General features: G+C 41.3%; 1 protein-coding gene across 16 annotated transcripts in view; it reads left to right on the plus strand.

Annotated features, from left to right (window-relative positions):
- The window catches only part of MYO5A (myosin VA), a 98,667-nt gene that overhangs the window by 12,065 nt on the left and 71,624 nt on the right, over positions 1-14,978 (plus strand). For all 16 annotated transcript variants that reach the window (XM_032122410.1, XM_032122394.1, XM_032122400.1 and 13 more), the window contains exons 2-4: positions 8,492-8,602; positions 9,654-9,825; positions 14,817-14,961. In XM_032122410.1, the coding sequence (XP_031978301.1) occupies positions 8,492-8,602; positions 9,654-9,825; positions 14,817-14,961 (428 nt within the window). The remainder of the gene's footprint in view (positions 1-8,491; positions 8,603-9,653; positions 9,826-14,816; positions 14,962-14,978) is intronic.

Genomic DNA, 14,978 nt, shown 5'->3' on the forward strand with positions numbered 1-14,978 from the left:
CTGGCTCTGTGCTGTGAGGAGCGCTGCAGGGGTGCTGTCTCCTGTCTGCCAGGTCTCCAGAAACTTTGGGGAAAATAATTGTAGAAAGCTCCTGTAAGATTTTAAATCCATCTAAGAACTTGAGAAAGTGAAGTCAGTGTTTTGTTGTGTGACATCAGCATGAAAAATAGGGAAGAAGCACAAGGATCTGGACTGAATTTGGACCAGGAGTCTGGAAATTATGTCTATTTCTCCATTTAGTTATGCTGTCAAGTCTTTATTATGGCTTGCATCATCTTAAAACAAAATCCTGCAGCCACTTGTTTTATTTGCTCTTACAATGTTTGTGTTCTTGAATCTTAAATTTAGACACCCATGCATTTAATCACGACATGTTGAATTTTTTTTTTTTTTTATGTTCTTAGGTGTAGGCTTTTTTAAAGTTTTTAAATTGGAGAAGCATTCACTGTAAGCACACAAACATGAAATCATGCATCCTTTCCTTAATGCTGTTTCTTTCAGTGCAACATGTCTCATTAGCTGAATATTCACGGTAACTGCAGTTGTTTCATTTGCCCTTAAATTTCTTGTGGCCACTCTTGTACAATTCTTGTAACATGTTTTTCAGGTTGAATGAATTGTGAGTTTTAAGGCAGACTTATAATTAACTTCTTTCTGAAATCACTAGCATATAATTCATTGCTGGCCTTCATTCTGGTGGTACAGATCGAAATGCAACAGAGTGTTTGCCTCTCTGTGTGGGTATGACCACAAAGGAAATTTTACATGAGTCAGAATATTCTTCTTGTCACTCAGTCTGCGATAGGCGTTACACTTCTGTTTGGTGTTTTTGCAGATCTTACTGTGATTACTCAGCTGTTTTGTGCCTCAAGCAGTGTCCAGAATATTGGTGGGTTTGATCTCGCTGCTACTGCCATCTCCTCTGAAGATTCTTCAGAGCCTCATTCATTCCTCTGACAGGTCTAGAAATCAAAACACTTTCAAACACAAAATTTTCTTCAGCATTGCTGTTTCTGTGAATGTGTATTTTTAAGCCTGGTTTATTTTAAATGAACTGAATTAAATGAGAATAGCATATTGCATGAAATAAGATAGCAGCGCTGCTGTTTCACTGAGGGTTTGTGGTGGGTTATTACACTGCAGCTTTGCTGCTGACTGGTGGAGTATGAGGTGTCCTCTGGGGAGCTGGGGTGGGTGGGGAGCTTCAGGCCAGAGGTGCAGGAGCATCACTCCTTGTCATCCTTCCTTATGTCCCTGCCATCCACGTGGGCTCGTGGTAGTGGCAGGGACATAGGGAAGGATGTATCTGTGCTTCTCTTTTAACAGACTGGCTGGGCCACTTTGTGAAACATGTCTCATTTTTCTGTAGTTGATCATACAGCTTTGATTAAGCCCTCTCAGCAGCATCACGTAGGCAAATCCAGGGTGTACCCAAGCAGTGTCCCATGTGACTTCCCATCGCTGCCCAGGGCTTTCAGCAGGGTGCTGCTGGCATCACATGCCCAGTAAGTCACAGAGTACACGATGTAGCCGTGGCCACTGGCTGAGGATGGCTGGCTGCTTGGGGAGGGTGGAGAAGAGCCTGTGAAAGGGGATCTGTGAAGTACAACAGGAGCTAACAAGAGCTGTTCCCACATGCAGCAGCTTAGGGGGGTGAATGGGCAGCATTTAAATAGCTGAAGTATTGTCTGGGTTAATAACAGCTGATTATAAACCACATCTGTCTCCCTCTGTACGACATTTTGAAGAGAAGGTCAAGTACAATCAACATAAAATGCAGAAAGCTGTGTTTTTAAAGGTGAAGAAAATGCACGACTTTTAAACATTTCACGTGTTTTAAGTCCTTAAAAATGTTTCTTAGGGAAATCGTATCAATTACGACCTTGGGATATAACTGTTCTTTGATAGATTTGATATTTTAAAGTAAAACTGCGGTTTTTGGCCTTGATGTCAGGCCCAAGGTGTAGATTTGCTGGGTGATAATTTTCTCTGAATTTCAGTGTATATAGATACCCTGTGTTTGGGATTGAGCTTTTTTTTGCATCCCTAACTTTCAGCTAAAGGTAAGTCAATGGATGTTTTTGCAGTGGCTGAAGATACAGGTCTTGCTGCAGTGATTCTGTGTGGGATGCTGATAGTTTTTGATTGTACCTTGTACAATCAAGGCGTGTTTGGCAAGTGACATACAAGTTGCTTTTGTTGTTTCTAGTCCCCAGGCCCTAAATACAAAGAATGCCTTGTAAAAATCCTTAAAAGAAGGAAAGAAAGGAGGGAGGAAAATAAAGCTTTTATATCCGTACGATTCAAATGCAGTGGATGTTTATAGGGTAGCTGAAGTACTCAAGTACAACGGACTTTTTCTCATTGAGCTGTGATTGAAGGAGTTTCCTCGTGAGTGGTGAAAGATGCAGTGCCTTACCTGCAGAACTGTGAGCCAGATTTGCAGACCCAGTGTCAGTGGTATGCAAACTCACAGTGCTGGTAGCTTAGGGGATGGCTCAGACCCTGGGTCACTGCTGTCCCCTGGATGCTGTTTGGGAGCTCTGCTTGTGGCTGGTCACGGAATTCCCATCAGACCGGATAACACAGGGCTTTTGATCTTCATGTGAGGTAAATTATGTGGGGTTGTTGCCCAGATAAAACATTAATACAAATTCTCACATTTCCCCTACTGTATATCATGATATAAATTTATTTTTAAATGAATTCTTTGTAAATAGCAGGCTTTAAACTCTACAAGAGGTTTATAAATGGCTGTTGCTGGGCAACAAGACAGAAAATATGCTCCATGCCCAAGGAGTGCTACTGCCTTTAAGACAACTATAATTTCTGTTTGGATTTTTTTTTTTCCAAAATTAATGATTCCATTTCCCTCTGGCTCTAAGAAGAATTAAGATGAGTTGGTCAGAGGTTTTGCAGCAGCCCGCTTGTCATGGAGATGCTCTACTTTCCAACCCTCCCTGGTTACTTGGCATTTTTATGGAAGAAAAGTCCTGTCTGACTTTTCAGAGTGCAGGCAGCAGCAGCACTCTGATCATAGGAGTGCAGTGTGTCCTTGGGACTGCCCATGGATCACAGGATGGGTGGCACAAATTTTAGTGGTCTCAGCAGTGGAAGAAGCGGGACCTCCTCGCACCTGCTGTGTGAGGGATCGTGATCTCTTTGTGGGATTCCAGACTGGTCACGTTAGGACTTGTGTTTGCCTGTTACTCAGCTGGCTGTCGATCTGCTTATGTAGAGCTTTTAAAAACTGAACTTTGCTGTTTCAAGTATTTCTAGGCTCGGTATTACTATATTTGGTGGTGGCACTATGAACCAAGCATAGGGGAAAATATAAAGCTGAAGAGAAATTATTCATCAAATTGTGTTTTCAAAGCAAGCCTGGCCAAGGAAATCCACAGCTCAGAAATCCTTTTGTAATAACTCTGCATTTTGCATAGATCAGTTCAACACCCCTGCAGTGTGAACTTTGATGACTTTGTGCTCTGTTTTGTTGTTACACCTTACTAGCAGAGACACTTTTCTTTTTCCAGCCTAACAGTGCAGCCTGCTCTCTCCAGGTGGCCATGTTCAGTCAGCAACAAGTTCACATTGAATAATTTTGGTGAAATTTGGCTTTGGCTTTCACCAGCTGTTGCTGTTCCACTGGCTCCTTCAGCTCATGCTGCCAGAATTGACGGTGTCTCTTTGATCCAGACATAAATGAGCTGCTTTATTCCTACCCGGACCCGAGGTCATTCTTGAAAGGGAGGGGGGCAATGTCTCGCATATTTTTTTCAGTTAACATGTGAAAGACTGTGGTTTTTGAGGCTGTCTGTAAATAAAAAAAGAGATGATCTCTGCTGAAGTGAAAATCATACAAGTTTACTTATATGGATAGGTTGTGCTGAGAAACTAGAGACAGCTTTCTCTGAGTTGAAATTTCCTTTTTCCTTCTAGGGTGTAGATCATTTAACAAACCCTTTCAGCTCTTACCCAAAGAGCTGGTGAGCTGGGAAGATAGCTGTATCTCCTTCTGCTGTGTTTGTGGTTGTGCAATGGAAGTAGAAAAGTATTTGCCTGCTGACAAGACTGCTGAGCCGCTTGCATTGCTAATTCCGTTTTGTCAGCGATGTCAATTAGTACTTCAAGAGGTTAAGATCTCAGAAGAGAGGCTTTGTGAGTCATATGGTCTCATTTGATAGATAATTATTATAGTCTGCTGATTTCTTCATGTGATCTAAGATGAAATCCTGAGGTATGATAGAATACTGTGATTTTCTATTATATTTTCTTATTTTGTAAAATTGTAGTAATGCAGCCAACCTTCTGACCCACCAGTAAGACGTGAAAACTTCTGTGTTTGTTGTTTTGCTGTGAACTCTTTTGAAGTTGCTTTGTAGATATCAATAAACTATTGCCCATCTTGTCCTTCCTTGAACAAGTGCTTCCAAGGGATTTTGGAGATGCTGGGTTTTTTATGTTGGTCTGCTGAGGCTGGAAGAGAGTCAGGAAACTGAGATCTGAAATAGTCCTGTCATTGTGCATTTAATTATTTAATTTTCTTCTGAATTCCAGGACATCTCATCTGTATCCCTTCTATTTTCATCCTGCCTTTCAAACTAGTCTAGGTTAAGCAGTGGTGCTGTGGATGCTGGGCTGCAGGTATCCTTTGTTGTAGGGTGGGAGGACGTGCTGTGTGTCCTCCCCGTGCCTCTCCCAGTCCCACATCTCCAGTGAGGGGAGGGAGTTGTCAGTGTTGAGCCAGAATCCTATCCACAGAGGAAGGAGTTACATGGACAGCAGAGCTCTTTATTTGAGCCAAATCAGTACTGAAATATAAAGTGCAAGTGACACTAGTGGTAAGCTTGGGCTGGCATGAAAGGTAGTAATATTTATCTAAAATTTAATTTCATGGCCTTTCCTTAAGTCAAAACTTGTATCTCCCCTATCAGAAGGTTTTGGTTTTTTTTTTTTTTTTTTGGTGGGTCAGAATTTGCCTTGAACTACCACAAGGAGTAATGTGTTCATGGATCATAATCAGGACAATTAAAGTTCATTCAATTCTTGCTGTAATTTATATTGCCATTTCAGTGCTAGAATTTTAGACACCACAGTAATTTTTAAACTAGAATTTCCTTGCCTTTTTATAAGGCCGATTTGTAAATCAGTGTCACTAGAAGTTTATCTTATTTTAGCCTTATTCTAATGTTGTCATAAACTCTTATTTTATATACTAGTAAATAAAGAGGGATGAATAGCAGATACCAGTGTAAGGTATTTCCCAAGAGAGGCCCTTGGTCCTGTTTCCACCAGTGTTGGTGCTTTGTTTTCCTCTGTGGGGTTGGATCCCATTAAAGGCTAGGCAGCAATGGAATTTTAGTATCAACTGATTATATAAAAGACAGCATGAAAATCTGATTTTGCAAACCGTTCTGCTAAGTTAATGAGGTGAGAATGTTGTGAAATGATTCAGTACTTATGATTAGGAACTTGTCTCTTTTTCCTCCCACCCATTCCTTTTACCAGGTGTTTTCTTTGGCAGGGATTTAAGGCTAGGCACTGATGCTGGAGATGAAAAGCTACAGCCTAGCACTCATAGGATGGCTTTAATATCTGTAGGGATATGTCATGGAAGGTTCAGCTGTCTGTAGTAGCTCAGTTTCTATGGTGATGTGCTTTCTGCTTTCTCTTTCCCTTCTCTAGACAGTAGAAAATGTACAGTTTTAGCTGGATAAATTAAAGATGCCTCGTTCATGCTGCCGTGGATCACATAGTTAGAAACTGCCACACAGCATTTGCTGCTTCAGGTTATCAGCATTTGTGTCTTTCAGGCTGCTGCCTTTCTTTGGTCAGGAAACTTTTCTTTGTGTAGCCTAAAGGAAATCAGCCTGCTGGTCCTTTTTGCTAGACAACATTTAAATGCTTTCCTCTTTCACGTTTACTTTGCTTTCTGTTAATTCCTTCGAAGGAATAGCCTATCAGAAATATTGGGGATGGGGAACTTCTGTTGCATCTTGGCGATGGAACCTGGCTGAAGTGTGGTATGAATTCAGTCTGCAGCTGTGTCTGGAGCGTCTTTTGTTAAACTGAAAAAACTGCCCTGATTTCTGGCAGGGTTTTGTTTTTTGGGATTTCGGTTTTTTTTAAAATAAAAGAATTCTGAGAACAAGTGTATTGTGCTATGTTTGGATATATGTACCTTACGAATTACTGATTTTTTGATTTGAAATTATGATATGAAATTGTGATTTGAAATTACTATTATATGAAATAATGAGTTTATGAATTATGAAGTTTTACAGGGTCTCTTTTGTTTCAAACCAAGTGGAAAGAAAACACTGTTCCTTAGCATTCTACTTGACTTTAATATGGCACCTCTACTGTCAAGTCCTGTTTAATTATTTTGGACTTACTTTGTAGTTTCTGTGGGTTTGTGCTTGCATTGCACATGCACTTGTTAGCTCAGACAAGGTTTCTTGCCTTGTGAATTGGGGATGCAGAAGGGCTGAAAACAGCTAATCCACATGCCCGAACTGTGCCTTCTGCTGCTGGTTTCCTCTGTTGTTATATACGGTGCTCTGTGATTGGCAGGAGCACATACTGAAGAATTGTTTTGGGGATCTTTCATTTTTCAAATAATTTATCTCTTGGGGAGTGGGGAAGAGGTTACACAAATAATAAAGTAATGCAGCACTTTTGCACTGAAAACACTAGCAAATATATATGGAACTAACAAAGCTCAAAGAAAAAAAGAAGCCACACAAGCAGAAACTGACTACAAAGAGCAAAGCTGCTTGTCTTTGTATAAAGTAGATTCTTAGGGCTGGCATTAATGCCCAGTGGTGATGGAGAAAGGCCAGGTGTGGGAGCATGACATACTGTGTAGTGGGAATGATGAAAGTGAGTTTTTATTTATTTATTTCATGATCTTTCTCCTTTCACTCGGTACAGAGAATTGGTTTGTGTGTGTGGTGTAAGGTTTTCAGGAGCTTGGGAGCTCTTGGGGTGAAGGCAGTGCTTTAAAGGCTGCCCTGTGTTATGGGTAAAAGCCATTGATTTAGGCTGTTGTAAATTACTCATGTGCACTGTTCTTGAGGATCATCACGGGGATGGGAAGCAAATTGCTTCCTGAAGTTCAAAATTATTGCAGGCACTGAGCCTCCAGCTGGGCAGGTGCACTTCCCTGTCGTGGGCCAGGGGCTGGGGCTGTGCAGGTCCTGCTCCCTAAACTGCTGCTCAGTTTTATCGGGTCCTGTCTTGCAGCAGGAAAGCAATAGAAGTTTTTCATTAAGTCTTTCAGAAAATCCCTAGCACAAACGAGCAGTTTGTCATTTTCCATAGTGGGAAAACTGCGTTTATAAGTGGGGAAAAAAGCTTCAGCATTCTTTGAGGCAGAAGCAGCTATACAAAAATAAGTTGTGTAAGATGTTAGGTGGTGAACCTGTGTGTGACCAAATGCAGTTTTCTCTGCCATCAAATGCCATGCTTTGACAAATACGTTATAGGATTGAGAATGTTTTGCAATGAGGTGTATGAGTGCACCTCCAGAGCCCAGAAGCTGTTTTGTTCGCAAAGGTGCTGGGTGTGGTGTGATCTCAGTGCTCTCTAGGCATTGCAAGAGCATTGGTTCAGGAGCTGTAACATGTTAAAAATGTCACAGCCTTTTCCTTGTTCTACTCAAGAGCTGTTTTCATATGTGTGTATTTGCATGTCCATGTGACTGTATATGTAACCAGATAGTTTCCATAAGTCTTTAATTGATTCTTGAATGAGGTAACCATTGTATCTTCACTCATTTAAAAATATGAATATTCTTGCTGTTTTTGAAAACAAATCATATGTTTGCACTGGGTTACTTTTATGAATAAAGTTTGTATGAAAATTGTCATTAATGGGGATCTGGTTTGTTGTGGGCTTTTTTTCTGTTATCTGGAGGCCTTTTCAACCAAATCTTTTCCGTTTTTTTCTTTTGGCATTCTGGATATAATCATTTCTAAACTAGCTCTCTGTAACTACAGAGGAAAGAGCTTTTAACCCCTGATCAGGCAGTTTTGCCTAAATTAACACAGATGGGCCATAGTGTTCTCTTTGGGGGGGGGAAAAAAGGCAAAAATGGCTATAAAATGTGCTACAAATGCGTTTAGAACTTATTCAAAGAGTTTTTTTGGATAGCCAAATTTTTGATCTTTCTGAAAACACTTCTTTTTTTTTTTTTTTTTTTTTTTTTTTACTTTGTAGATTTTCAGCATAGAGCATGTGTCTTGGAATATCTTTTACATGGAAAATGCCTTTTTGTCTCTGCATAGGCAATAAAATTATGCTTGTGTAGCCATTTATCAATAGAACAAGTTATTCACCTCAGATGTACTAATCAGCTTGCCTCTTGATAAGAGTTTATCTGTTAAACATGTATCTAAAATGGAAAAAAGAATCCTTTTAGTGTCATGTGTATTGATTTAACTATAGTGCAACAAAAGCTCACTGATCTCTTGCTGTTGTTGTACTGCAGTATGCCAGGGTTTGGATCCCTGATCCAGAGGAGGTCTGGAAGTCAGCAGAACTTCTTAAAGATTATAAACCTGGAGATAAAGTCCTCCAGCTTCGACTTGAAGAGGGCAAGGTAAGTCTGTATATTGTTTGTAAGCTGATAGTTCTTGTTCTCAACCAGAGACTGATGTATCTATTGCAGGAAGCTGTGCTGTCAAAATATAGCTGTATTTAGGTGTGTGCAATTGCTTTTGTCCACTCACTTTCTGCAGCATTTTTTGGTGTGATAAATTTTACTGCTTAGTTACAAAAATCAATTTTGCCTTTTTAAAATAAATTAAAAAGCAGTTGCTTTTATCCACTGGCTTTTATGTTCAGTTGCATCATCTTTTTCTACTTATGCCATTAAATGTATAGCCCTGGTTTGCTATTCCAGGGAGACAGGGTTGCTAGGAGAACAGTGTTGCAGAGAAAGAACTGTGACTTTTAAGTTGAACATAACCAGCAGAAAATTAATAAAGATAAAAAGGGCAAGGATTAAGGGCATTGCAAAAAGGGTGCTGTGTACTGTGTTGAGAAATGATGACATGTCTGTGAAAAGCTCACATCCTTTTAGTTTAATTTTTCCATGGAAATAGCAGGTAAATTAAGTGATTTTAGATCTAGAGACAGATGCAATTAAAACATCTATATTAGAGATGAATTTATATCCAAGAAAGGTTCTAAGTAGCATTTTTTTCAGTTTTTGTGTTCTTCATGGTGTTCTCCCAACGTTCCCATGTTGTGTTACTGTGTATGAAGCTGGCTGTAGATTGGTGGGAATCTGCTTCCCCTGCCTGTTCCACTCAAGAGGAAAGCAATGGGGAAAAGCTGGTTAGGTTTGTGATGTAGCATGTTTTGGTTTATCCAGTAAAAAGATATGGCAGCAAAAGCATGGGGTTTGCTTAAGTAATAGTCTGAAAAGATGGTATCTCCATACAGTTGCCTGTTTTACATATAGAAAACCCCTCTGGGAAATTTTCAAGGACATTTTTGGAGAAAGAGCTGCTAACTCAAATCACTAGATAATTGAAATCTTGCATTGTGGTGTTTTTACCTTGAGCATGTTTCGCTGGGAAGAACAGTTGGAGGAACTGAATTAAGAAACCTAAACACCAGCTCTTTCGAGTGTCTCTGATTTTCAGGACCTAGAGTACAGCCTCGATCCGAAGACGAAGGAGCTCCCGCCCCTGCGGAACCCTGACATCCTCGTTGGTGAAAATGACCTCACAGCACTCAGTTATCTCCACGAGCCTGCCGTCCTGCACAACCTCAAAGTTCGCTTTATAGACTCTAAACTCATCTATACCTACTGTGGCAAGTACTGTCTTTTCATACCATGATCTTTCCAGAGAACTGCCTGGACAGGAAGAGGAAAGTTGTCTGTTGATATGTCTGCCTTTAGCTTAAAATCATTTAGTGATAGGGCATGTTGGACTGTTCTTAGGGAAGTCCCTGTGTTTGTGGTCATTAAGTGCATCAAGTAGACTTGAGAGTAACAAGGTTCAGAGAAAATTGACTTCACTGTGTGTCAGCTCTAGCTCCCCAATTGACTGTGTTTATAAAATGTGTTCTCAGCAATTTTTGCTTCCCAGTGGGATTCCTGTCTGGTTGGTGTTCTGCTTAGGCTTGCTCAGATTGGTGTGGGTGGGAGGAGGCTCACATGCTGCAGATGCAGGAGCTGGCCTTCCTCTTTGGTGGATTTATTACAGGTGGAGGCAACCTATGATTGCTTATCTCTGCACTGAGCTCCTCCATCTCTTTTGAAGACATCCGTTTATTTTCTTTTTCGTGTTTTCCAATCAGGGCAACTATAGAAGTGAATTTGTAACAGTTCATGAGCCAATGCTTGTCTTATCACAGTTAGAATAGATCCTGGTTTTAAAAATAACTTTTAACTTACAGCAGAGGTTACCCAGACTTGTAATTGTCTTTGGTATTTTCAGATGGCCAGAATGGAGGAAAGTTACTTTAATGATCACTTTATCATAGGTGCAAAATTGCAATTGGATGGTCTGTTTTAAAAATAAACATTGTGAGGTAGTTTAGGCTTAAAGTTTAGATTTGATTCTTCTGGGCTTTTTTTCTCTGTGTTTGTGTGTTTCTTTTAAATCTGTGTTTGGTCAAAATACACTGCTAGCTTTTAGCATAACTTTCCAATCCGGCAGCAGCGTGTTAAACGTGTTGTGATGGGCAGACTGAGGCATTAACATTCTGCCACATTTTGCTCACTCTGGCTGCTCCTAACCTGCAGATGCTCAGCAGAGCACGTCAGTTCCCAGTCCTGCTGTCAGCAGTGACCAGACCACAGGGGACTGGATCAGACTTTACCACCCCCTGCTTGCGGCCAGACTTCACTCCCATGGGACTGGGTGATGATTCATACCACATCTCATCCGGTCGTGCGGTCGGAGCACAGGATAATTTAGGTTGGAAGAGACCTCTGGAAGTCTTCAGTGAAGCTTCCTACTGAAAGCAAGTCTGACTAGATCAGGTTGCTCAAGGCTTGGACCAGCCAAAGTGTCTGAGTATTTGAGTATCTCCAGTGATGCCTCTCTGGGCAGCCCCTGCTGAAGGTGCGTGGTGTGGTCCCAGCACTGGGAAACCACCTCGGTTCTCCCAGTACAGATGTGATCTGTGTTTCTCTCCCAGGTGCCCCCATGGCGAAGCTCTTGTGTGAAAGGGCTTTTGTGCAACTGGAGCCTCATGGCCTGAGCTTGTAAGGGGCTTTCAGTCTCAGTTTCGTGGTCTCCTAACACCACCACACCCCTCCCGTTGCACAGCCTGCCCAGATTGTGTCCCGGCTGCTCGCAGACAGGCTCTGTGTTGAGCAGCATTTAAGAGGCTTTCAAAAGGAGTGTGTTATCTGCTGGTTGTGTTTTGCTGTGTTTGGGAAAACATGAAAACCACATGTTTCAAGTATTCCCAGTGCAGCAGTAGCTGTGGTTTTGTCTGGTTGTATCATTTCTCATGGGGTTGGGAGGCCTTCAGCTCTCCATGGATGGGCCTGCCAAAGGGCCTGGGATGGTGGAGCTTGGTTGGGTGGTTTGCTTCCAAACAAGACCCAAGTGGTTCTGGGAGCTGCTTGTATGTTTGTCAGAAATGTGTGGATCCAGCAGTGTGGGGGTTCCTGGTGCTCAGAGAGAAGGAGGTGTCGGGGCTCAGCCCTGCTGAGGAGTGTGGTGTGCAGTGGAGTTACTCAGTTGGGACATAGGCAGGTGTGTGCTGTGGTACAGGCTGAGGAAAATAGAGTTGGCATGTCAGCCTCTAAAAACCTGATCCTTTGGCCACAGACATCCACCTTTTCTCCATGAGTTCCCATCCTGACTGCAGGTTACTTCCCCTCTGCAGAGATTACTGCCTTGGAGCTCAGCCTCAGGGAGGGGCTGCATTTGCCTCCTTAATCTGACTCTCGCATTAGCCAGGTTAGTTTAAATACCCTGTGAAGGTGGTTTGAGCTAACCCAGTTTATGCAGCCCAAAGGAGACTAAAACCACTTCAATCCATCAAGAGAATCACAGTGACATTGTTCTCAACAGTAGAACTAGAACAGGAATGCATGGATGGATGGTTGTCCAGGGCCCTAAAAAGGAATTCAACCATGCTGTCTTAGTGTAATAAGTCAAATGGATATTAAAGGCTTTAAAATTTCACTCTGAAGTAATTCAAACTTTTAAACAGAAAACCTCCTGATTTCTTAATTTCAAGTCAGCCTTTCACCAGCAATTCAGAGCTGATTTAGAACTTTGCTTTACTGTTGAAAACATGAAATGAGGAATTAATGAAGGAAGTTGAAAAGTTACGAAGGAAAATTTGAATGCTTGCATGGAAAAACTGCTACGGCTGTGAAGGCTGGTTAGTTCAGATTAGTAAAAAGTATTGCCTGCTATGCAGGAGACCAAACTTCGAATTAATAAATTACTTACGTTTATGTCCAATTTGGCCACAGATCGGTGAGTATGTTCAAGATAAAAGAGTTAGATATGCTTACTTCAGGCATATATCAGAAGAATGGCACAAAGAGTAGCCAGAGTTCAATTTAGTGTAATTGTAAGAACAAAACCACACAAATCTGATTTAGGAAAGGCCATACTTCTTAAAATAGCAATATGATTTAGCAGAGATAAAGAGAAGTTATATGTAAATTAATCTGGATTATAGCCCAGGGAGGCAGACTGATTCTAAAGTTCTACAGAAAGCAAATAATTCCTAACTCACTTGTTTTGGTTATTTCCAGATGGTAGTTGCTTGTCGATTTTACAGCTTGCTACTGAAGTTAAGTGTTTTAATATGCTGGAGACTTGTCATGGGGCTGCTTGTTCCCAATTTAAGGGTTTATTTTTGCCAGCATAGCCAAAAGCAGGAGGGAATTGCCGGAAGTCTCACACAGATTTTTATAATGTCTCTTTGATGAGACTTGCAAGCCTGAGAGGCTCAGCTCAGTGGTGCACCATGTTTTACTTTCTACTACTTTTTCTAAGGGCAGATGTAAAAATTGACATGGAAAATATTCCTCGAGTCTTGTAGTACTGAGGTCGCTTCCTGTCCCTAACCCCCACTCTTATTTTTTGGCTCATCATTACAGCATTAGAACTTGGCATAAATGTTTATAGAGATTTTTCACTGGAGCTCCTGAGTCATTTCAGTGAAGTCATGGCTGATGGAAAAACACCGACTCTCCTCACATGGGCGTGTCGAGACAGAAAACTTGCCATGTATTTGAGGAAATAGATCAAGGTCTCTCAGATCTCTCCCTAAAACATATTTTCTTGTTTAATGTTTTTGCTATGCTCTGTGCTTGATCTATAGATGCATGAAAGGGTTTAAAAATTGGTTGATGCTCCCAGCAGTAGTGCCAGACTGTAGATGCTTTCATTTCCCTTCTCCCAGCTTTTCCATGGAACGTTTCTTAGACAGACATCACAACACTGTAATCTGGGCAGAGCAGAGAGCTGGATTGGCACTGAGGAAGTCTGTATGTGTAAGAGTGAATTTCTGAGTAAATTTAGAAGCAAGCTGAGTGCTATGGAAACGCTTCTGGGGCAGGTTCTTCAGGGATGCATTGTCCAAGCATGCTTGGTGTAGTCACTGTGCAGCTATCTGCAGCTGCGTTGGTGTACTTAGGCACCAAAATACATATATTAAGAAGAAATCCTGGTTTTGAAATGCCCACAGTTAAAATTAGAGGGGTTCTTTTCCCCCCTTTATCACCTTGTCCAGGTGAGGAGGTCTTTCTGTGTTGGGGGGCACGGTGTGCCTGTCACAGCTGGGTCTCACGTGGCAGTGATCAGTGTTTCCACCCCTGCACGGAGCAAATAAACTGTTGTAAAAATGCTGCAGGAGAGAGAGGTACAAGGAATCTTTGTCAGAGTATCCATGTGGGTAGAGCAGTCCTCATTTCTCATGAAAAACAGAATTGTCCCAAAAGCATTTGAGGTCTCACTATTTGTGACTAGGAAGTTTGTAAAGAGTAAGACTTAACTTCTCCTGCTCTGGGAGAGTAAAAGAATGGCAGGAGTTTAGAAGTGCTGTAGTGATGAGTGGTGCTAAAAGAACAGATATTTGTTTAATTGGTATGGAAAAACTAGAAAATGGGAGGTGTGAGTACATGCAGAAGTATCAGGTGAGGGTGTTAGGATGCCTTCTAGAGCTATAATTGCCTAATTCCCTGACATGACTGGGTACTGCTCTGTCAGCCCTATGAAATACGTCTACTGTTTGGGTTTTTTGATCCCTTTGACAGGAGATTGTCCTGCCTGACTGGCAGAGATGCCCTGGAATCCAAATTACACTGTGTCTAAACTCTGTTGCTTGTTACAAAAACTGAAGATGTTATTCTTGCACAACAGCTGAAGGGTTAACACATTTCACGTACCCAAGCTGGCGGTCAGTGAGACCATGCAGTAGTTACACTTCACAAATTACAGTATCACTGGTAATTCAGAATAAAACACAGGGAAGTACTGTGCACATTCATTGGTCTACTCCATGATCAGGCAGTATTCAAGTTGACACATTCTGAATCTCTTTGGTTTGTGCATGCTAGCTTTAGAAAAGGCAGATAGAAAAAGTAAAAAGTTGTCCCTGATGTGTTCACCAAAGCAGGGTAGAAGCAAACTCTAGTGACACTTTGTGTGCAGAACTGTATTCAGAATAAATACCTGTTGAAGTCAGTAATATCAGAACCTTATTCTTTAATATTTTTAGAAAGATTAGAAAAATAGTTGATTCATTAGTTAAAGCCATTTTTGGTTGGGTTTATTTTGAAACAACTATTAATGATTCCTTTTGTTTCATTTCCTTTGTAGGTATTGTTTTAGTGGCCATAAATCCTTATGAACAACTGCCTATCTATGGCGAAGATATCATCAATGCCTACAGTGGCCAAAATATGGGGGATATGGATCCACATATCTTTGCAGTGGCTGAAGAAGCATACAAGCAGATGGCCAGGTTTGTACACCAGAGTC

The sequence above is a fragment of the Corvus moneduloides genome, chromosome 13 (genome assembly GCF_009650955.1).
Source record: "Corvus moneduloides isolate bCorMon1 chromosome 13, bCorMon1.pri, whole genome shotgun sequence".
Taxonomy (NCBI): Eukaryota; Metazoa; Chordata; class Aves; order Passeriformes; family Corvidae; genus Corvus; species Corvus moneduloides.